The 22,010-nt window shown below is 37.3% G+C and overlaps 1 protein-coding gene and 1 pseudogene across 5 annotated transcripts in view; one reads left to right on the top strand and one right to left on the bottom strand.

Annotated features, from left to right (window-relative positions):
* SLC41A2 (solute carrier family 41 member 2) overlaps window positions 1-20,610 on the top strand; it is a 129,183-nt gene extending 108,573 nt beyond the window's left edge. For all 5 annotated transcript variants that reach the window (XM_060025523.1, XM_060025519.1, XM_060025522.1 and 2 more), the window contains one exon: window positions 17,050-20,610. In XM_060025523.1, the coding sequence (XP_059881506.1) occupies window positions 17,050-17,235 (186 nt within the window). In that variant the 3' untranslated portion in view covers window positions 17,236-20,610. The remainder of the gene's footprint in view (window positions 1-17,049) is intronic.
* Window positions 10,295-13,838, bottom strand: LOC132434014 (large ribosomal subunit protein uL23 pseudogene; annotated as a pseudogene).
* Window positions 20,611-22,010: the final 1,400 nt, after the last annotated feature.

Genomic DNA, 22,010 nt, shown 5'->3' with positions numbered 1-22,010 from the left:
GGTCTTTTTTTTTTTTTTTTTTTGGTATCAGGGAAGCCCTATTCAGGGTCTTTTATATGTCCATACAAGTTTAAAAATTTTTTGTTCTAGCTCTATGAAAAATGACATTGGTAGTTTGATGGGGATTGCATTGAATCTGAAGGTTGCCTTGGGTAGTATAGTCATTTTGACAATATTGATTCCTCTAAGCAATCCAAGAACATGATATATCTTTTCTTCTGTTTGTGTCATCTTCGATTTCTTTCATCAGCATCTTAGTGTTCAGAGTACGGGTCTTTTGCATCCTGAGGTAGGTTTATTCCTAGGTATTTTATTCTTTTTGATCAGAATGCTAAACTTTAATGTTATTTTAAAAAGTAAAGTTTCACAATGAAATAAAACGTATTTCACAATGAATAGGGCAAGGGTAATGAATGATCTACACCTTTATGCAACAGTATATTCACAACAATATTGTGAATCCCACAAACCTAAGGTTGAAGCCAGACACAAAAAGAGCACATAATACGTGATTGCATTTATATTAAGTATAGAAATAGGCATTAAGAGCTTAAAAAAAAATGTAAAGGAAGGTTGATAACTAACTTCTGCCAGAGTAGAACTGAGGCAAAGTAGGGAACAGTAACTTCTGGTGGGTGATCAGATTCTTTTTCTTCCTCTGCCCCATTTGACAACCCACTGTTCTTAAATGGCTCATTTAGAAGAACAATATGAACTAATATTTATGATGTCTGTTAACTGCCAGACAATATGTATTTTATTCACATTATTTCATATAATCCTTTGAGCAGTCCTCTGAGATATGTATTGTCTTCCCTACTTCTCAAGTGACAAATATAAAAACTGAAAGCGTTAAAAATTTACCCAAGTAATAGAAGTAGTTAAGTAGTAGATAAAATTTGAACTTAGATTTGTATTACTTCAAAGACTTTGTTATGTCTACTCCATCACAGGGTAAGTAAAAGGGTCAAGAACTTAACCTGGTAATTTCATTAGTGGAGGATGATGGGAAGAGGCTCTATACTAGGGCAGGGATCAGCAAACTTTTTCTGTAATGGGCCAGGTAAGCAACATTTTAGCCCTTGCGGGCCATATGGTCTCTGTCACAAGTACTCAAATCTGTCAAGACAGCACAAAAGCAGCCATAAACAATATGTAAATAAATGAACGTGGCTGTGTCCCCAAAAAACTTTACTTATGGACACTGAAAATTGGATTTTGTATCATGTTCACAGGTTACAAAATCCTATTCTTTCCTTGACTTTTTTCAACCATTTAAAAATGTAAAAATCGTTCTTAGCTTATGGGCCATGCAGGTGGTGGGCCAAATTTGGCCTACAGGCTGTATGTAGTTTGCTGACTCCTGCTCTAGGCTCTTGCTGGGAAGAAAACTCTACCAGAGTCCTTGTATATATTTAGGCATTCCCTTTCTAAACAGGTTCAAAAGCTCAACAGATATTTGTCAAACCCTTCCTATGTGCTCCACTGCTACTTGACATACAAAGATGACCTCTCCAACCTACAAAAGCAATTTAAAGGAAAATAACATTAAGATATAATTTACATACAGTAAAATACACCCATGTAAAGTGTGGAGTTTGATGAGTCTTGACATATGTGTTCAACCATATAACCACCACCACAGTCAACATATAGAACGTTACCTTCACCCCCAAGAAGCTCCCTCCTGCTTCTCTGCAGTCAGTTCCCATCCATCCCTGGCTCTAGGCAGCCACTGATCAGTTCTCTGTCACCATAAATTAGGTTTCCCTTTTCTAGAATTGCATATAAATGAACCTAGGTATGTACTCTTTGTTGTTTCCTTGTTTTACTCAGCATATATTTTTGGAATTTATCCATATTGTTACATGTATTAGTAATTTGTTTCATTTTTGCTCCTTAGCATTCTGTTGGATGAGTATATCCAAGTCTCTGTACATGTCTCTGTATAGACATATGTTTTTATTTTCCTTGAGTAAATACCCAGAAGTAGAATTACTGGATCGCGTGGAAGATGCTTGTTTAACTTTATAAGAAACTGCCAAGCTGTTTTCCAAAGTGATTATACCATCTGCCTTACCATTAGCTTGAGAGTTTCATGTGCCTCACATCCTCACCACCACTTAGTATTGTCAGTCTTTTTACCTTTACCCATTCCCGTGGGTGTATTGGTGGTAATCTCATGGTGATCATAATTTCCAGCTACCTGATGACTAATAGTATGGAGTATCTTTTCATGGATTTATTGGCCATTCATGCTTTCTTCTGTGAAGTTCAAATCTTAGGTCCATTTTTTAAATTGGTATTGAGTTGTAAGAGTTCTTTATATATTCTGGATACAAGTCCTTTGTCAGATATAGGCATTGGAAATACTTTCTCCCAATCTGTGCACTGTCATTTCATTTTCTTAATCATGTATTTTAATAGCAGAAGTTTCAATTTTAATGAAGTTCAGTTTATCAGTTTTTTCTTTATGGTTAGTGCTTTTTGTGTCCTAAGAAATGTTTGCCAATCCCTAGAGTTTTAGGGATATTTTCTTTTAGAAATATTCTGGTTTTAGCTTTTATTTGTATCTCTGATCCATTTTGAGTTAATTTTTGTATATGGCGTGAAATACAGATTGAGGTTTATATTTTTCCATGTGAATACCCAGCTGTTGCAGCACCATTTGTTGGGAAAACTGTCCTCCTCACCTTCAGTGACCTTAGTATGTTTGTCGAAAACCAATTTACTATATGTGGGTCTATTTCTAAATTGTATTCTTTTCCATAGATTTATATGTCTATTCTTTTGCTGCTCTTCTCTTTTAAGCCTTAACTTTTCTAAAAAATTTTTAATTGCAAACTCTCTTCTTTATGTAGATCTCAGCTCACTTTCATGAGTATTTGTACTTTTACAGGTATAAATATGCCAAACAATCAAATCTAATGTAGATGTGTTTCTCTCTGTGATTCCAAATCAACATCCTTTTATTCTCTACGCTTAGCATAGAGTTCTTAGTGTGCTAGCATTTCAACAGCAGCAGCAATTATATTTATGAATCCTTGTCTGATACTGTATCTCAAACCTTACAGAAGTCCAGGTTGATCATATCTGGGTTTTCACACTTGTCACTTCTCATAGCTGCTTCTTCTAAAATGTTAATTAGTTAAGCATGCTCCTTGCCTTTGTACATCCAGTTCTATTCTCTGCTCTTCTCCATATTCTGTCTCTAACTAATGACTGTAGACCCTTCTAATATCAAGAAAAGATTGATTTTCTAGGTTTCAAATATCTCAGTTATTTCTTTGCCCCTTACTTTTATCCCCTCCCATAAAAATAAGTTGTCTTCTTTTCAGGGTTTGTTTACTTATGTCAAAGAAGTTCAGAGCTGTATTTCTGACTCTTTTCCTTTTACCTGCAATTAAAATTTTTTTCAGGTAGTTTCATTTTCTAGCAATATCCATTACTAAATTCCTATAGATGTCAAAGTTATCCTTTTAAATCTGTTCTCTGAGATGATATCTCACCTAGTAAAGGGAAAAAACAGACCTCCATGCTGAGCTTAGACAAGGAAGTGGTTTTTGGTCTTGTTTTATGGGGATTTTTTTTAGTTTATTGAGTTTTGGTTCTTATCATAAAGCAACACATGTTCATCATTGTAAAATTGTCCATAATCCCCATACTCAAGACCACCACCACAAATATTTTGGTGTGCTACTTCAAAAAATTATTTCTCAAATTTGAGTAATATATTAGAAAGGCATTCAATAAATAGTTTTAAATGAATGAATATTCTTTTTTCCAGTGAAATGTTCTGCTGGGCAACAAAGTCTTCCTACTTGAAAAGGGATGGTATTAGAAGCAGAGCCATCTTTGGGCTACAGGCAGAGGGTGAAGAGGGAACACCTAAGTTGTTCAGGGCCTGATCTCTGCTGATTGCATCTTTCCTTAATATTCTATGGATATTAACAGCATTAAAGTAATTTTATTTAGCATGTAAGAGATAGTCAATAAATGTTAGTTTCCTCTAGCAGTTTGTATATGTTTTATTATCATCTTTTTTGCTTATTATTACTAAACTAAGAAACGTCTTCAGTTTGACTTTATTCTTGATTTTGAGGTTGTCATTTCATAATACTAAGTGACATTGGCTATCACTGGTTCTTTGCATGATTGGAACAGAATGACATGGTCACATGAGGGAGGATCACTAGGCCAGGGTTAATGAACTCCCAGCCAAAAATTATTGTATTTAAGAAAAAAAATTTTTTTTTGGCCACACCACACGGCTTGCAGGATCTTAGTCCCCTGACCAGGGATCGAACCTGTGCCCCTTGCAGAGGAAGTGTGAAGTCCTAACCACTGGACCACCAGGGAATTCCCTTTAAAAATTTTTAATTGCATATTAAATATTGAATAGGTAAACAGTAATGACATGTACAAGGTATAAAGAGTAATAATACAGTGACCACCAGGACACTCACCAGTCAGCTTAAGAATTATAACACTACCAATACCCTAGTACCTATACCTTCTAAAGCTACCTATCTGCTCCTCCCTCCTCCCCAAAGCAAACTATTGATTCAGAATTGTATGGCTAAAAAGTTTTTGCTCTTCCCTATGATTATGCATTTATTTGGATACCTAAAAATATATGGTTTTAGTTTTGCGTGGTTTTGAAATTTATAAATGGAATCAATGCATTTGTGTTTAAGTGGCTTTCTTCTTTTGCTCAGCATTGTATGTGAGATTCATTCATATGGGTAACTGTTGTTCATCTATTTTAGTTATATAGTATTCCATTGTGTAGATATTCCATGATTTTTTCATCTATTCTTCTTTTAATGGACTTTTAGGTTGTTTGTAGTTTTTTGCTATTAAAAATCAAGACTGTGAGTATTGTTATATTGTCTCCTGAACACATTCTGAGGGTTTCTTTCGGACAGAAAGTCTTAACCATTTTTGTGCCATGGACTCCTTGGGAAGTTTGGTGATTATTAGGGACTCCTCGAAATAAGGTTTGTTTGTTTCCTACCTTCCCCCACCTGCCACCTCACAAAAATAATTCAGGCCAAAGAAAAGACATTTTATCTGTATATCAAGAGTAGACTGATTTCCTGTTGACTGATAATCCTAAATTCTTAGCTGACATTTAAATATTAGATTTTAATGAGTAGCATTAGCAGTCTGGAAACTGGATTAGGGAAGCATATTTTTATAGGGAAACTGAATTCAGCTTTTGTAAGGCTTAGGAAGAAATGTACTAATTTGCTATTCCTGGTGTTTATTTGTATCATATTTCTAAGCACTCCTCTCCCAAAGAAATCATCTTTCATCACATGATACACAAGGCTGTTACTGGCAATGGGGCATTGAAGGGATGCTAGTAGATGGGAATGTTGATTCTAGCTCAGAGAAGGAGCTGGCCGAGAGAATCAATCATCCAAAGCAAATATATATTCGTGTGTTTTATATATTTATTTAAATTCCAAGTAATACATCTAGAACATGCATAATTAGCTGGGGCAACAAAGTTGCCTTTTAAGGAGGTATATTTACCCAAAGAAATTGTGCATATTTCATAAAAAACAAACAGACCATGTAAAATACAGTCTACGCTTGGTTAGATTTTTGATGTGTTTTCCCAGTAAAAAAGAATACATTCCTTAAATAATCTTTTAGTTTGAAAATAAAGCATGTTTCATTAAGAAGTATCTGATACTTACTGTGCTTTTAATAATTCATTTATACAGTGTTCCAAGGAAACACTGATATCCTTGTTAACTTGTAAAAAAATTAATAAATTTAAACCTGCTTGACCTTTAAGTCATCACAATACCTTTAAAAAGAAATTGCATGGGAAGGGAACTTAAATTATGAGACTAAGAATGTGGGAGGGATGGAGGAAGAAATGCAGGGATAAGGAGAGCAATCACTCTGTGGTTTATGACCACAGATTTCTTACCCTTGTACTTTAGAGCTAAAACAGACTGTGGAGACATCAATTCATCCATTTATTTTTAACATCTTTATTGGAGTATAATTGCTTTACAATGGTGTGTTAGTTTCTGCTTTATAACAAAGTGAATCAGCTATACAGATACGCATATCCCTATATCTCCTCCCTCTTGCGTCTCCCTCCCACCCTCCCTAACCCACCCCTCTAGGTGGTCACAGAGCACCGAGCTGATCTCCCTGTGCTATGCAGCTGCTACCCACTAGCTATCTATTTTACATTTGGTAGTGTATATAAGCCCATGCCACTCTCTCACTTCGTCCCAGCTTACCCTTCCCCCTCCCCATGTCCTCAAGTCCATTCTCTACGTCTGTGTCTTTATTCCTGTCCTGCCCCTAGGTTCTTCAGAACCCTTTTTTCTTTCTTTCTTAGATTCCATGTATATGTGTTAGCATACGGTATTTGTTTTTTACTTCATGACTTACTTCACTCTGTATGACAGACTCTAGGTCCATCCACCTCACTACAAATAACTCAATTTCGTTTCTTTTTATGGCTGAGTAATATTCCATTGTATATATGTGCCACATCTTCTTTATCCATTCATGTGTCAGTGGACACTTAGGTTGCTTCCATGTCCTGGCTATTGTAAATAGTGCTGCAAAGAACACTGTGGTACCTGACTCTTTTTGAATTATGGCTTTCTCAGGGAATATGCCCAGTAGTGGGATTGCTGGGTCGTATGGTAGCTCTGTTTTTTTAAGGAACCTCCATACTATTCTCCATAGTGGCTGTATCGGTTTACATTCCCACCAACAGTGCAAGAGTGTTCCCTTTTCTCCACACCCTCTCTAGCATTTATTGTTTGTAGATTTTTTTGATGATGACTCTTCTGACTGGTGTGAGGTGATACCTCATTGTAGTTTTGGTTTGCATTTCTCTAATGATTAGTGATGTTGAGCATTCTTTCATGTGTTTGTTGGCAATCTGTATATCTTCTTTGGAGAAATGTCTGTTTAGGTCTTCTGCCCATTTTTGGATTGGATTGTTTGTTTTTTTGATATTGAGCTGCATGAGCTGCTTGAAATTTTGGAGATTAATCCTTTGTCAGTTGCTTCATTTGCAAATATTTTCTCCCATTCTTTTCATCCTGTTTATAGTTTCCTTTGCTGTGCAAAAGCTTTTAAGTTTCATTAGGTCCCATTTGTTTATTTTTGTTTTTATTTCCATTCCTCTAGGAGGTGGGTCAAAAAGGATCTTGCTGTGATTTATGTCATAGAGTGTTCTGCCTATGTTTTCCTCTAAGAGTTTTATAGCGTCTGGCCTTACATTTAGATCTTTAATCCATTTTGAGTTTATTTTTGTGTATGGTGTTAGGAAGTGTTCTAATTTCATTCTTTTACATGTAGCTGTCCAGTCTTCCCAGCATCACTTATTGAAGAGGCTGTCTTTTCTCCATTGTATGTTCTTGCCTCCTTTATCAAAGATAAGGTGACCATATGTGTGTGGGTTTATCTCTGGGCTTTCTATCCTGTTCCATTGATCTATATTTCTTTTTTTGTGCCAGTACCATACTGTCTTGATTACTGTAGCTTTGAGTATAGTCTGAAGTCAGGGAGCCCGATTCCTCCAGCTTTGTTTTTCTTTCTCAAGATTGCTTTGGCTATTCAGGGTCTTTTGTGTTTCCATACAAATTGTGAAATTTTTTGTTCTAGTTTGGTGAAAAATGCCATTGGTAGTTTGATAGGGATTGCACTGAATCTATAGATTGCTTTGGGTAGTATAGTCATTTTCACAATGTTGATTTTTTCAATCCAAGAACATGGTATATCTCTCCATCTGTTTTTATCATCTTTAATTTCTCTCATCAGTGTCTTATAGTTTTCTGCATACAGGTCTTTTCTCTCCTTAGGTAGGTTTTTTCTTAGGTATTTTATTCTTTTTGTTGCAATGGTAAATGGGAGTGTTTCCTTAATTTCTCTTTCAGATTTTTCCTCATTAGTGTATAGGAATGCAAAAGATTTCTGAGCATTCATTTTGTATCCTGCTACTTTGCCAAATTCATTGATTAGCTCTAGTAGTTTTCTGGTAGAGTCTTTAGAATTCTCTATGTATAGTATCATGTTATCTGCAAACAGTGACAGCTTTACTTCTTCTTTTCTGATTTGGATTCCTTTATTTCCTTTTTTACTCTGATTGCTGTGGCTAAAACTTCCAAAACTATGTTGAATAATAGTGGTGAGAGTGGGCAACCGTGTCTTGTTCCTGTTCTTCATGGAAATGGTTTCAGTTTTTCACCACTGAGAATGATGTTGGCTGTGGGTTTGTCATATATGGCCTTTATTATGTTGAGATAAGTTCCCTCTGTGCCTACTTTCTGGAGGGTTTTTATCATAAATGGGTGTTGAATTTTGTCAAAAGCCTTTTCTGCATCTATTGAAATGATCATATGGTTTTTCTCCTTCAATTTGTTAATATGGTGTATCACATCGATTGATTTGCGTGTATTGAAGAATCCTTGCATTCCTGGAATAAACCCCACTAGATCATGGTGTATGATCCTTTTTATGTGCTGCTGGATTCTGTTTGCTAGTATTTTGTTGAGGATTTTTGCTTCTGTGTTCATCAGTTGTATTGGCCTGTAGTTTGCTTTCTTTGTGACATCTTTGTCTGGTTTTGGTATCAGGGTGATGGTGGCCTCGTAGAATGAGTTTGGGAGTGTTCCTCCCTCTGCTATATTTTGGAAGAGTTTGAGAAGAATAGGTGTTAGCTGTTCTCTAAATGTTTGATAGAATTCACCTGTGAAGCCATCTGGTCCAGGGCTTTTGTTTGTTGGAAAATTTTTAATCACAGTCTCAATTTCAGTGCTTGTGATTGGTCTGTTTATATTTTCTATTTCTTCCTGATTCAGTCTCAGAAGTTGTGCTTTTCTAAGAATTTGTCCATTTCTTCCAGGTAGTCCATTTTATTGGCATATAGTTGTTTGTAGTAATCTCTTATGATCTTTTGTATTTCTGCAGTGTCAGTTGTTACTTCTGCTTTTTCATTTCTAATTCTATTGATTTGAGTCTTCTCCCTTTTGTTCTTGATGAGTCTGGCTAATGGTTTATCAATTTTGTTTATCTTCTCAAAGAACCAGCTTTTAGTTTTATCGTTCTTTGCTATTGTTTTCTTCATTTGTTTTTCATTTATTTCTGATCTGATCTTTATGATTTCTTTCCTTCTGCTAACTTGGGGTTTTTTCGTTCTTCCTTCTCTAATTGCTTTAGGTGTAAGGTTAGGTTGTTTATTTGAGATGTTTCTTGTTTCTTGAGGTAGGCTTGTATTGCTATAAACTTCCCTCTTAGAACTGCTTTTGCTGCATCCCATAGGTTTTGGGTCGTCATGTTTTCATTGTCATTTGTTTCTAGGTATTTGTTGTTTTCCTCTTTGATTTCTTCAGTAATCCCTTGGTTATTAAGTAGTGTATTGTTTAGCCTCCATGTGTTTGTATTTTTTAAAGGTATGTTTCCTGTAATTGATATATAGTCTCATAGCATTGTGGTCGGAAAAGATACTTGATACTCTTTCGATTTTCTTAAATTTACCAAGGCTTGATTTGTGACCCAAGATACGATTGATCCTGGTGAATGTTCCATGAGCACTTCAGAGGAAAGTGTAATCTGCTGTTTTTGGATGGAATGTCCTATAAATATCAATTAAGTCCAGCTTGTTTAATGTATCATTTGAAGCTTGTGTTTCCTTATTTATTTTCATTTTGGATGATCTGTCCATTGGTGAAAGTGGGGTGTTAAAGTCCCCTACCATGATTGTGTTACTGTCGATTTCCCCTTTTATGGCTGTTCGCATTTCCCTTATGTACTGAGGTGCTCCTATGTTGGGTGCATAAATATTTACAATTGTTATATCTTCTTCTTGGATTCATCCCTTGATCATTATGTAGTGTCCTTCTTTGTCTCTTGTAATAGCCTTTGTTTTAAAGCCTATTTTCTCTGATATGAGAATTGCTACTCCAGCTTTCTTTTGATTTCCATTTGCGTGGAATATCTTTTTCCATCCCCTCACTTTCAGTCTGTATGTGTTCCTAGGTCTGAAGTGGGTCTCTTGTAGACAGCATATATATGGGTCGTGTATTTATGTCCATTCAGCCAGTCTGTGTCTTTTGGTTGGAGCATTTAATCATTCATCTGTCAGTGGACATTTAGGTTGTTTCCACGTCTTGGCTATTGTGAATAGTGCCGCTGTGAACATAGGGGTGCATGTATCTTTTTTTTTTTTTTTTTTTTGCGGTACATGGGCCTCTCACTGTTGTGGCTTCTCCCATTGCAGAGCACAGGCTCCGGACGCGCAGGCTCAGCGGCCATGGCTCACGGGCCCAGCTGCTCCACGGCATGTGGGACCTTCCCGGACCGGGGCGCAAACCCATGTCCCCTGCATCGGCAGGTGGACTCTCAACCACTGCACCACCAGGGAAGCCCTATCCTTAATTTTTTTCAAGTGTTCCGTCACAACTATCACCCACCTATAATTAGTCCCTTCCCCGAACTCTGTTATTTCAGATAATTTACCAATTTGCCTTTATCCTGGGACTTCATTTCCAGAGCCATCCACCCTCTAGCTCTGTCTGGACTCTGTCGCCAGCCCACTGCACAGCTCTTCCCCTGGAGGTTTCCCTCACTCTCTCTTAGGTTGGCACTTCTATTTTCTGGATCTCAGGTCTTTCTCTTTCTTGGTTTTCTCCCTCATTTTGCATCAAAACGTTTTTAAGAAAGTTCCAAAGAGAACATGGGATAATTTTTCTGAGTGCCTGCATGTCTTAAGTTGACTGTAGTTTACCCTCAACACTCAGTTGATAAATTGGGCACAGACTTATAGACTGGAAATACTCTTCTCTCAGGATTTTGAAGGTATTGCTCCCTTTTCTACTAGTGCAGCTGTTGAATAGTCAGATTCTTGTTACTCATATATGACCTGGTTTCTTTTAATTCATAGCAAATAGTTATTATGTTCTATGTGTCCCGCACTGTTCTAAGTGCTCTGCCCTGTTTAATGCTCATCTCATCATCTCTATGAGAGAGGGATTGTTTTCCCTATTGTACAGGAAGGCAACTGAGGCATGGAGAGGTTAAGTAGCTTGGAGGTGGGAGAAGGCTGTTGACTGGGCACTTTACTGTGGAGAATCTGGGGTAGTTGGCCATTTCACAGGGAGCCCTCCAAGTTTGAACATCTAACCTCCTCTCTGGGGAGTTATACTCCCGCCTGCCTCTGTTCTTGGAACAAAATAAAGGTCTGAAAGAATCCCACTGTTAACTGTGCAGACTTCCAGTTCATCCTCATCCTCTGCCAGTACCTCGTAGTGTCTGGTATCCTTGAGACCTGAGTCATTCCCATTCAGTTTCTCTAGAATACATCCCTTTATTCTCCCACCTGGGCAGGACAGTTGAAAGAACGATGAGAGATTGCAGACATTTGCTTACTCCATTCACAGACTTTTATTTTTTTTATAGTCAAAACTTTTATATTTAGAATTAGCCAGCTGGACACAGTTTGAATGATCCCAGTTTTGTTGGCAACATCCAAAGCATCGTAGTCAGGAGCCAGTCAAACATATGCCTTCTTCTCTTGGTCAGGCCTGATCAGGGTGTTGACCTTAGCCACATCGTGTCATAGAGCTTCTTCACAGCCTGTTTAATTTGGTGCTTGTTGACCTTGACGTCCACAGTGAACCCCAGCGTGTTACTGTCTTCTGTTTTCTTTATGGCTGACTCAGTGGTGAGGGGCAACTTGGTGATGGCGTAGTGGTCAAACTTGTTTCTCCTAGGGGCGCTCTTCTGAGGATATGTGGGCTGCTTCCTGAGCCACAGTGTTTTGGGCCATCAGAAGGCGGATGACATCCAGATCTTTTTTTGTTGCTGTGGATGCCTTTCAACACTGCTTTCTTGGCCTTCAAAGCCTTTGTTTTGGCTTCAGCTTTGGGAGGTCAGGGGCTTCCTTCTTCCCCTGCGGCGCCATCTTCGTGAAAAGTCATTCACAGACTTTAAAATAATCCTTTGGTGTTAGCCTCAGCGCTACTTGGTCCTTACAAGTCCAAGCTTGTCATGGATTCTGCAGGGCACACTTACTGCCTTCCTTTCTCAGGCATCCCCCTGGGTAGGTATTTAAGTAGTAGCCCGGGCAGCCCTGGTCAGTGAGTTGCCGCTGCCCCAGCTGCTTACACTTTGTATTACGAAACACAAATGTACAGGAAATGATAGGAAATAAGATAACCATGTAATTACCACCCAGCTTTATCAACCATTAGCAAATTATTTAAGCAACTATTTCAAAATGCTCAATAAAAATACGTCATACCTATGGTTGGTGCCTCCTAGATATCCCTTCCTGGTCTTATTTCATTCTCTTCCTAGCAGTTATTAGCATTCTAAATTGGTATGTATCGTTGCCATGCATGTTTTTATACTATTGCTACAGATGTGTGTATCTATAAATAATGTATTTTTAATATTTATAAACCTTATTAGAATCATTTATTTATACTGCTTTTTTCATTCAGCCTTACGCTTTTGAGACATACTCATATTAATTCATGTAGCTTTTTCATTCATTTTATTTATTTGTTTTTCAAATATTTATTTATTTGGTTGCACCAGGTGTTAGTTGCAGCACATGGGCTCCTTAGTGGTGGCTTGCCAGCTCCTTAGTTGCAGCTCCAGGGCTCCTTAGTTGGAGCTTGCCAGCTCCTTAGTTGTGGCATGAGAACTCTTAGTTGCAGCATGCATGTGGGATCCAGTTCCATGACCAGGGGTCGAACCTGTGCCCCCTGCATTGGAAGCGCAGAGTCTTATCCACTATGCCACCAGGGAAGTCCCTCTGTTTCATTCATTTTAGCTTCTATATAAGTGTTCAGTTGTATGACCTAAGAGTTAACTTAGCCCTTTTTGTTTCAATAGACATTTCAGTTTATTTCCAATTTTCGGCTTTTACAACAGTGATGCAGTGAATATCCTTGCACATCTCTCTTAGTATGCATGCATACAGTACACCAAGATATTGATCTTCCTGGTCCTTGGGTAGCCACATGGGACCTGGGCCCAGCAGAGCCCCTTAGGCTAGCCTCCTCTAGCCTACATAGTTTTATCCTTTTAGGGTTGCAAGAGGGGAAAAAAATCATTGTTTCTAGTGGAATTGCTGAACTAAGGAACTGCACATCTTCACACTTAACACGCAGTGCCGCATTGCTCTCCAGAGTATTAATAATTGTGCATGTTGCCAATGTGGAGTTCTTTTTTACCAAGACAATGTACTTCACTGATGGATGAGAACTTGGGCTTTAGTGTTAGACTAAACTTGAGTGGATGAGTTTGAGCCTGACTCCCTATGAGCTGCGTGATCTTGGGCAGACTTCTCATACTCTATAAATGCCTTTGTTTCCTCATACCTCAAAGAGGGATAGTAAAAATCGATAGCATTTTACAGAGATGTTTTGAAAATTAAATCAGTTCATACACGTTAACCTCTTTGAATACCGCATGGCCCCATAAAGTGCCATTTCAAAAACAATGTTCACTATTATTGTTGTTTAAAAGGTGATTTCTGTCAGTCAGATGGATATGAAATGGAGTTTAGTGTGGTTTTAATTTGCATCCCCATATTATTAGTGAGGTTGGGCATCTTTTCATATGTTTATTAGAGCTTTAGGTTTCCTCTTCTATTCTGTTGAATTGTTTCTTTTTCTAATGAACTGTAGGAGTTCTCTGGATATTCTCTTAGTATTTGAATACTAATTTTTTTGTCAGTTATGTGTAGTGAAGAGATTTTTTTCCAAGCCTGGGGCATGATTTTTAACTTTTATTTATGGTATTTATTGAACCACAGGAATCTTTAATGTAAGTTATAAACAGTTCCTTTAATATATTATGCATTTTATTTATGAAATCATTCCCTACACAAGGTCTTAAAGACCTTCTCTTACATTTTCTTATAAAACTTTTTGAGTATTGCTTTTTTTTTGGTAAGATATACCTAGGCAGATATTGTTGTTGTTTTTTTTTTTAATAAATTTATTTATTTATCTATTTTTGGCTGCGTTGAGTCTTCATTGCTGCACGCGGGCTTTCTCTAGTTGCGGCGAGCAGGGGCTACTCTTTGTTCCATTGCGCGGGCTTCTCACTATGGTGGCTTCTCTTACTGCAGAGCCCGGGCTTTAGGTGCGCCAGCTCAGTAGTCGTGACTTGTGGGCTCTAGAGCACAGGCTCAGTAGTTGTGGTGCATGGGCTTAGTTGCTCCACGGCATGTGGGATCTTCCCAGACCAGGGCTCGAACCCGTGTCCCCTGCATTAGCAGGTGGATTCTTAACCACTGTGCTACAAGGGAAGTCCAAGTATTGCTTTTTATATTTGTCTTTACCTGGAATTTATTTGGGAGTATGAGGTAAGGATGCCATTTTAGTTCTGTTTTGTGTTTGTGGACCATATGGTCTCTGTCCCAACTACATAATTATGTCATCGTAGTACTAAAACAGGTTTCTTACCCTCTCTGACTCACCTTCTCCAAGTGAACGTTAGAGATGATAACAGTACCTACTTAATAAGAAGGTTGTGAGGATTAAATAATAGACTAAATACACAATAAGTAAGCAAACGGGTAGAGTTGTGTTCCAATAAAATTTTATTTACAAAAAACAGGCAGCAGGTTGAATTTGGCCCATGGGCTATAGTTTGCCAACCCCCATTCTAGACAAATCTCCCATTCAGTGTGAATGTTATACCACGAATTAGTAAATTATATATCACATATGTATGATGTATGTTATATAAATTTATATAAATATACTCATATTATTAATATATAAATACATAATGTTATAAAAAATATACAATATGGATTTATTTGTTTGTATTTCCTGCCAATCCCAGAGAAAATAGCTACCCTCATTCTCTTTAAAAATTTTGTTTCCTCCAGCACATATTACTCACACAATCAAAAAATTTCTTTATTGAACCTTCATATACTCCAGTAATACAGAGTTTACTACATAATTCGTTACATATATAGACAGCCCAAATTGTTTTTTTTTTTTAAGTTGTTTTGGTAACTTTTGGTAACTTTTACCCTTTACCCTAAAACTCTACCCTATGACACTGTGTGTTATAAGCCAGTGTCTCCTGACACAATAACCTTCTTAAGTTTACATCTCCTGCCCTCCTTGCCCAGGACAAACAGTTCTTGTTCTCATAGGAGTCCCTTATATGAATGACCTTGTCTCCCGATGATTTTTATGCCCTCAATCAGATATCAAGGGTCTACTTTGTGAGCTAGTCACTCTGCTAGGTGCTGGAAGCACAGGGGTTAACAAGTTCCTAACACACTGCCGAGTTGTGGCCTGACCCATCCAGGGTCCAGTGGGTGACACTCTCTCGGTCTGTACACTATGCTTTTATTAATGTAACTTGAGACTGTGCTGCCTTTTTACGTTTCTCTTCATCTTCCTAAACTGAGGCTCTTATTAATTATCTCAAAGTAAGTGTGGCAGATATGAGGCCCGTTTTGGTTTTGTTCTCCTCAAATGAGGAAATTGAGGGTTAATGGTAAGAAGCTTGCCCAGAGTCATATAGCTGATAAATGGCCAAAGTGGAAATCAAATCCAGATCTTATGACTTCCAAATCCAGGATTATTTCTAACATTCCATGCTTCCTCCACACGCAAAACAGATTGTCCTGAAGAACAGGACAATATGATTCCAAAACAGTCTTTGCCATGAAACACTAAGGAAGAACCAGCCTCATACAAAAGAAAACAGGACTTAAAGTACAACCTCTCTCTCTGACTGATGTCCAAAGACATGTGAAGTTCCCTCCTTTGGATTAAGTATATGGCTCTCAGCTTGGACAAGCCACCGTCCTTCCTGGTAAAGGTGTCAGAGCTAAACCACAGCACAGAAGTTTGGAACCCAAGGCAGACACCTTACCTTCATGGCCTACTTGTCAGAGTAGTAAAAGGTCACAGGCCCTGGGCTCGGCTAGACCTAGGCGGGCTTCCTCCTATACGTACCAGTGTTCTCACTACCACAAATAGCAAAGTAATAGCAATGACACGGTTAAAATCAACTAATGGCAGACGTCTGTTGAAAGTGTATTGTGTGCCAGGCACTGAATTACTCAGTCTATTATTTAATCCTCACAACATGCTCATGAGAGTAGATGCCATTATCATCTCTAATGTTCATTTAGAGACATAAAGAGGTTAAGTAACTTGCCTATAGTTAGCCAGCAGGTATAGAAATATGCTCTTAACCAGTATCCTGTATTTGCCAGCTTGTCTCAAACCAGTGAATATTAACCTCTCTAATCCCAAATCCCTTTTAATACTTTAGGTGTTTGAAAACTAGAGAATCCTCTTACTCTAAATGGATGAAAGAAAAAAATCATTTATCTGATCCCAAAATTCAAAGCATTACAAAGGTCTTAATATTCCTGATATCCTAGAAAATACTTACTTATATCACCTTAGTGTTTGAATAGCCCTTTGAAATATTTTGACCCTACCTATCTATAAATATATCTGTATCTGTATCAACAAGTCATTCCTCAGTGCCCTTACGTTCTGGTGACTGTTCTTACCATTGAAACGAAGTTTTCCTTGACAAGCCACCAATGGCCTTATAATTAGTAAGCAAATGGTCGGTTCTCCATCTTTATTTTATTTGATTGTACCTGCAATAGGAGAATGTTATTCCTTATTTTTATTTCCTTCTTTGTATGTCTTCTTCTTTCTTCACAGATTTATCATATAGGAAGAAGTTGAAACAACAGTGGTTTGGCAAAATGTACAATACTATTAAATATAAGGAACATGGTGGTTTGGGGAAGGCTAGAAGAAAATGAGAAGATATATGTGACAAGTGGAAGAAAAATATTAATTGCAGCAATACATAGTATTTTCCTGTGAAAAGAAAATGTTACTGTCAATTAACTCTTTCTTCTTTTCCAGTGAGGTTCTTGACTTAGACGCATTCTGTTCCCTTCAGAGAGCAGTGGCTTAGGCTTATGGCCGTGTTTACTGGGCTAGGACTGTCCAGGCGACAGGAGTAACCTTTGGTGCTCTCTTCTAGGTGTTTACCTTGCTGTGGATTGCTGACTGGATGGTCCATCATTTCTGGAGGAAAGGAAAGGACCCGGATAGCTTCTCCATCCCCTATCTGACGGCACTGGGTGATCTGCTCGGGACAGCCTTGTTAGCCTTAAGTTTTCATTTTCTTTGGCTTATCGGAGATCGAGATGGAGATGTTGGAGACTAATAAATCCTACAAACCGCTCTCAAGTTACCAAGAAGGAAAACACAAAGACACCCACTTATAGCTCTTTTTCAAAATTTTTATTTCAGTAGTTTGTCTTCTGCGAGGGTAATCTTCAGTTGGCCCTGATTCCATTAAATGGCCTTAACATTTTATTTTTAAAGAATTTGTGCTGAAACCAGAATGAACAGTATTTGTGCTGCTTTTCATAGAATAAATGATAATTTGACATAGACATAGACTCAAGCTCTGAAATAAATAGGAAAGAATATAGGATGTTTACAATGAATAATTTTAAAACCACAGACGTAGCAGAAATGTAATGTATTACTGTTTAACTCATAATGCCACGTTAAAGGAAACAGAGTTCTGGTTTAGCCTTTCTTGTCTCACAGATGTGTTGTACTGCAAAGCAGACTTTAAAATGAAAGGAGCCCAACCAAGCTTGTAACAGTTCTAACTATGCCCACCTCTCTGCCAGCTGTGGATCCATTTACCAATTACTTTGCTCCTAACCTGACCTCAATATGTTCTGCTGAGTATGAGATAAACTCACTTTTACCTGTTTTTATGAATCCCTGTGCTGATGCTAATTTAATTTCAACTCTGCAAGTTCTCAGCAGGCTACCCTTTAAACACAGAATGGCCTTTAATGAAAGCAATGGGTCTTTTTTTTTTGGCCGTGCCATGTGGCATGCGGGCTCTTAGTTGCCCGACCAAGGATCAAACCCGTGCTCAGAGTGCTAACCACTGGACCGCCAGGGACGTCCCATCAGTGGGTCATTTTTGATCATTGATTTGTTGAAAGAATGTTGATCTTTTTCTGAAGACTTAATAGTCCAAAATAAGATAACCTGAGCTGTGCTTGTAGAAACAAGATGGTGTGAGAAATCGTGCGTGCTTGTGTGTGTGTGTGTGTGTGTGTGTGTGTGTGTGTGTGTGTGTGGTGTGAAAGAGAGAGACAGAAGCTTTTGATGGAGAGCTAAATCTTTGCTAAAAATTGTTGATAGCAAGATCATAGTGGGATATTAGCATTCTGTGGTTATTCTTTAGCGCATTTTACTGGTATGCTTTTGTCATGCGGTGCAAAAATTTTGCTACTGGCCAGAATTTAGTATTTGTTACCTACCTTATAATTAATACTTTCTTTTCATTAAAAAAAACTGTACCATTTAATATAACCAAGCTATCATAAGATTTAGAATGAGCAAATGATTCATTCGCTCCTCTTAAGAGCTTGATTGAAACTGGTAGGCTTACCATTTTAAAGGAGAAATCGGTGGGGTTACTTTGGTTACTTTTCATGCCTGTGCACATCATCTGTTTGCACAGGCTGATTTCTACGTGGGAGACTATCAGGTACACTGCTATGTTTCTCAAATATTTTTCTAAAACTCTGATTGTATTCTGAACACTTGACCAACACCTTAGTCATTCAATAGGTAAGCATTTTTATATTACATATAGTTCATTTTTTAAAAAATGCAGTGGAATCTCTCAAGACTGTCAGATATTTAATAATTTAACTGATAAAGGGAAGAAGAAATGCACATCGACTTTGATCGTGTGGTTTAAGTTGTCAATTAGTGTTAACATTATATAAGTAGTAGGTTGTTTATAAATATATTGGGGGAAGTGTTCCTATTAAGCTCTTTAAAATAAGGGGACTGTGGTTTAGAGTTATATATTTTTGCTTATTTTGAAACTTTATTCCACTCTTCTGCCTTATAATGAAGCTGCTGAGGCAGAGAACTGAACTAATTATAGAATTTCTCCTTTGGAGAGTTATATTGTCACATAGTGAACATTCTTATAAAGGAAAGAATGATTAAGTTGATGAATATTTAGCTGCAAGATTTTTTATTTTTAAAATATCCATGAATAATTTCTTTGATTTTATTGTAAAGCATTTGTAAATTACTTATTTACATTTGGGCTGTATGATTCAGAAGGATTTATGTTTCCCAGTGATTTCTATTTTCATTTTTTTAACCTAAACAAGTGCACAGCAAACCACATTTTTAAAGCATTTACCAACAACTTTAGTGCATTACATATTCCAAAACACATTCAAATACATGTATTATTTAGTACTCACAACAGTACATGTGAAATAGGTCAGGTAGATATTCCTATCTCTATTTTACAGCAGAAGAAACTGAAAATCAGAGAAGGTACATTTTTAATGTTGCACAGCTACAGAGTACCCACATTGTGATTAAGTACAGGTCTCCAGTCTCCTAAGCCAGTGCTATTTCTGTGACCCTCCAAATGTACCAAGAGTACCTAACTCATTAACTGAGAGGAAATCAACTAGAGAAACAGGATTTTCTAAAGTAGAATAGAGTATTGCTACATCTCTCCAATTTCAGACAGGGAAATCTTCATTTAATATATCTTGGTGGTAAGTATAGCCAACTCTAAATTATTCAAGTTCCTAAGACCAAGGAAATCAAAGATAAATGAATACTTTGGAAGAAGAAACAATGCCTTATTTCATAGAATATTTAATTGCCACCACCCTTCCCAGATCTAGCCATTTTCCATGAGATGCTAATAGATAACTAGGATGACTGATATGAGTTCTGTCCCCTCTCTCTTTTGCTACCCAATCTTGGTTACAGCAACAAAATGTCTAAAAGACATGTAATGGGGAAAAAAATAAAGACATGGAAAAATCAGTCACCAATCAGCTGAATTAATTTATAAAAGAGGTTTAAATTCCTTTTAAAAAATTTTACCGGTTTTTTGAAAGCCTTCACATAAGTATGGAACCAATAAGATAACTTTGCCTACCCACAAAAATCATTTATTATCGGTCTTACGTACAGCGAATTCACAATATTTATTTTTATACAACGTAAGTTTGCTTTCTGAACTTCTTCCCTTCATGAATTTATCAGGCACTTTATTTAAATACAGATAGTCTTTTCAAAGACATTTTTTATTTTTCCCTACAATTATTTTTTTCTTTAAAAAATAAAGTTTCTTAGAACCTAATACAATAGAAACTGATGGTAATGTATCTTCTGGGAGACATCAAAAATTCCACGACGTAGACTATCAATGATGTAGCCAAGTGAAGTACATTTTGAAGGGCCTTTCAGTAATTGGGCTTCCTTGCCTTATAATATAGCTCTAGTATAGTATACCCATTTATAAAAGGCATCTGCCATCTCTGAATTGTTGTAAACCAAATAATAAAATTTAAGATGTATTTACCCAGCCTTGTTATACTTACTTCTTGATAAACCAGATGAACACTGAGCCTGTGTGGAACTCACCCAGAAGAGACTGTGTGGTCCGTGTATATACGTTGTGTTTATGAGCATAATAAATTGGGCTTTGACCATACCTAGAGCTCCACTCCATTGCTTTACCACTTTTTCACTGTTAGGTTCTCTCCTCATTATTCAGCTTAGGTTCCTTGGCCCATCAACCAATACATCCTCAACTGCCTCCTTCATACTTATTGGACAGCTCTGGTTAAATACAGCTCTCTGCCTATCCTTTGCCTACATTTGAACAGCTGAATATGGTTCATGAAGAACCCATGACTGCTAGGACAGATCTTTACATTCATAACCTCAGACATCAAGTTAACCCTCAACTGCCCAGCAGCCTCCTCTATTTCTCTAATCACTTCACTCTCTGGGAGATCAGGCTTTTGTCCCCGCCACTTTACTGAAAGTACCCCCGTCAGGGTCACCAGCAGTCTCCATGTTGCAAATCCAGAGATCAGTTCTCAATAAAAATCCTCATCTTACTCAGCCTCTAAAGGTATATGACAGAGTCTCCTTCCTCCTTGAAATACTTTCTTCACTTGGCTTACAAAAACATCTGCCTTTTGCTTTCTTTTCTGCACTGCTGGAAGCCTCCTCTCTGTCTTGCTGGTCGTTCCTCCACCTCTCAATCTCTAAGTGTTGGAATGACCTACAGCTCAGTTTTTATTACCATTTCTCTATTTTTTATCCCTAGGTGACCTCACCTATCTCATTGTTTCAAATGCCATCTATACCTATTATTCCTAAATTTCTCAGTCTAGACTCTCACCCGAGTTCCACATTTGTATTTCCATACTAAACAACCAATAGATCACTGAAGAAGTCACAGAGGAAATCAAAAAATGCTTAGAGACAAATGAAAATGAAAACACAACGATCCAAAACCTATGGGATGCAGCAAAAGCAGTTCTAAAAGGAAAGTTTATAGCAATACAGTCTTACCTCAGGAAACAAGAAAAACATAACCTTACACCTAAAGCAACTACAGAAAGAAGAACAAACAAAACCCAAAGTTAGTAGAAGGAAAGAAATCATAAATATCAGAGCAGAAATAAATGAAATAGAAATGAAGAAAACAATAGAAAAGGTCAATGAAACTAAAAGCTGGTTCTTTGAAAAAATAAAATTGATAAACCTTTAGCCAGACTCATGAAGAAAAAAAATGGAGATGGCTTAAATCAATAAAATTAGAAATGAAAAAGAAGTTACAACTGAAACCACAGAAATACAAGGGATCATAAGAAACTACTGCAAGCAGCTTTGTGCCAATAAAATAGACAACCTGGAAGAAATGGACAAGTTCTTAGAAAGGTACAATCTTCCAAGACTGAACCAGGAAGAAATAGAAAATATGAACAGACCAATCACAAGCGCTGAAACTGAAACTGATTTTAAAAACTTCCAACAAAAGTCCAGGACCGGATGGCTTCACAGGTTAATTCTATCAAACATTTAGAGAAGAGTTAACCCCTATCCTTCTGAAACTATTCCAAA

Source organism: Delphinus delphis, chromosome 11 (genome assembly GCF_949987515.2).
Source record: "Delphinus delphis chromosome 11, mDelDel1.2, whole genome shotgun sequence".
Lineage (NCBI taxonomy): Eukaryota > Metazoa > Chordata > Mammalia > Artiodactyla > Delphinidae > Delphinus > Delphinus delphis.
The sequence above is the reverse complement of the archived record's forward strand: the minus strand, read 5'-3'. Positions and strand labels throughout refer to the sequence as shown.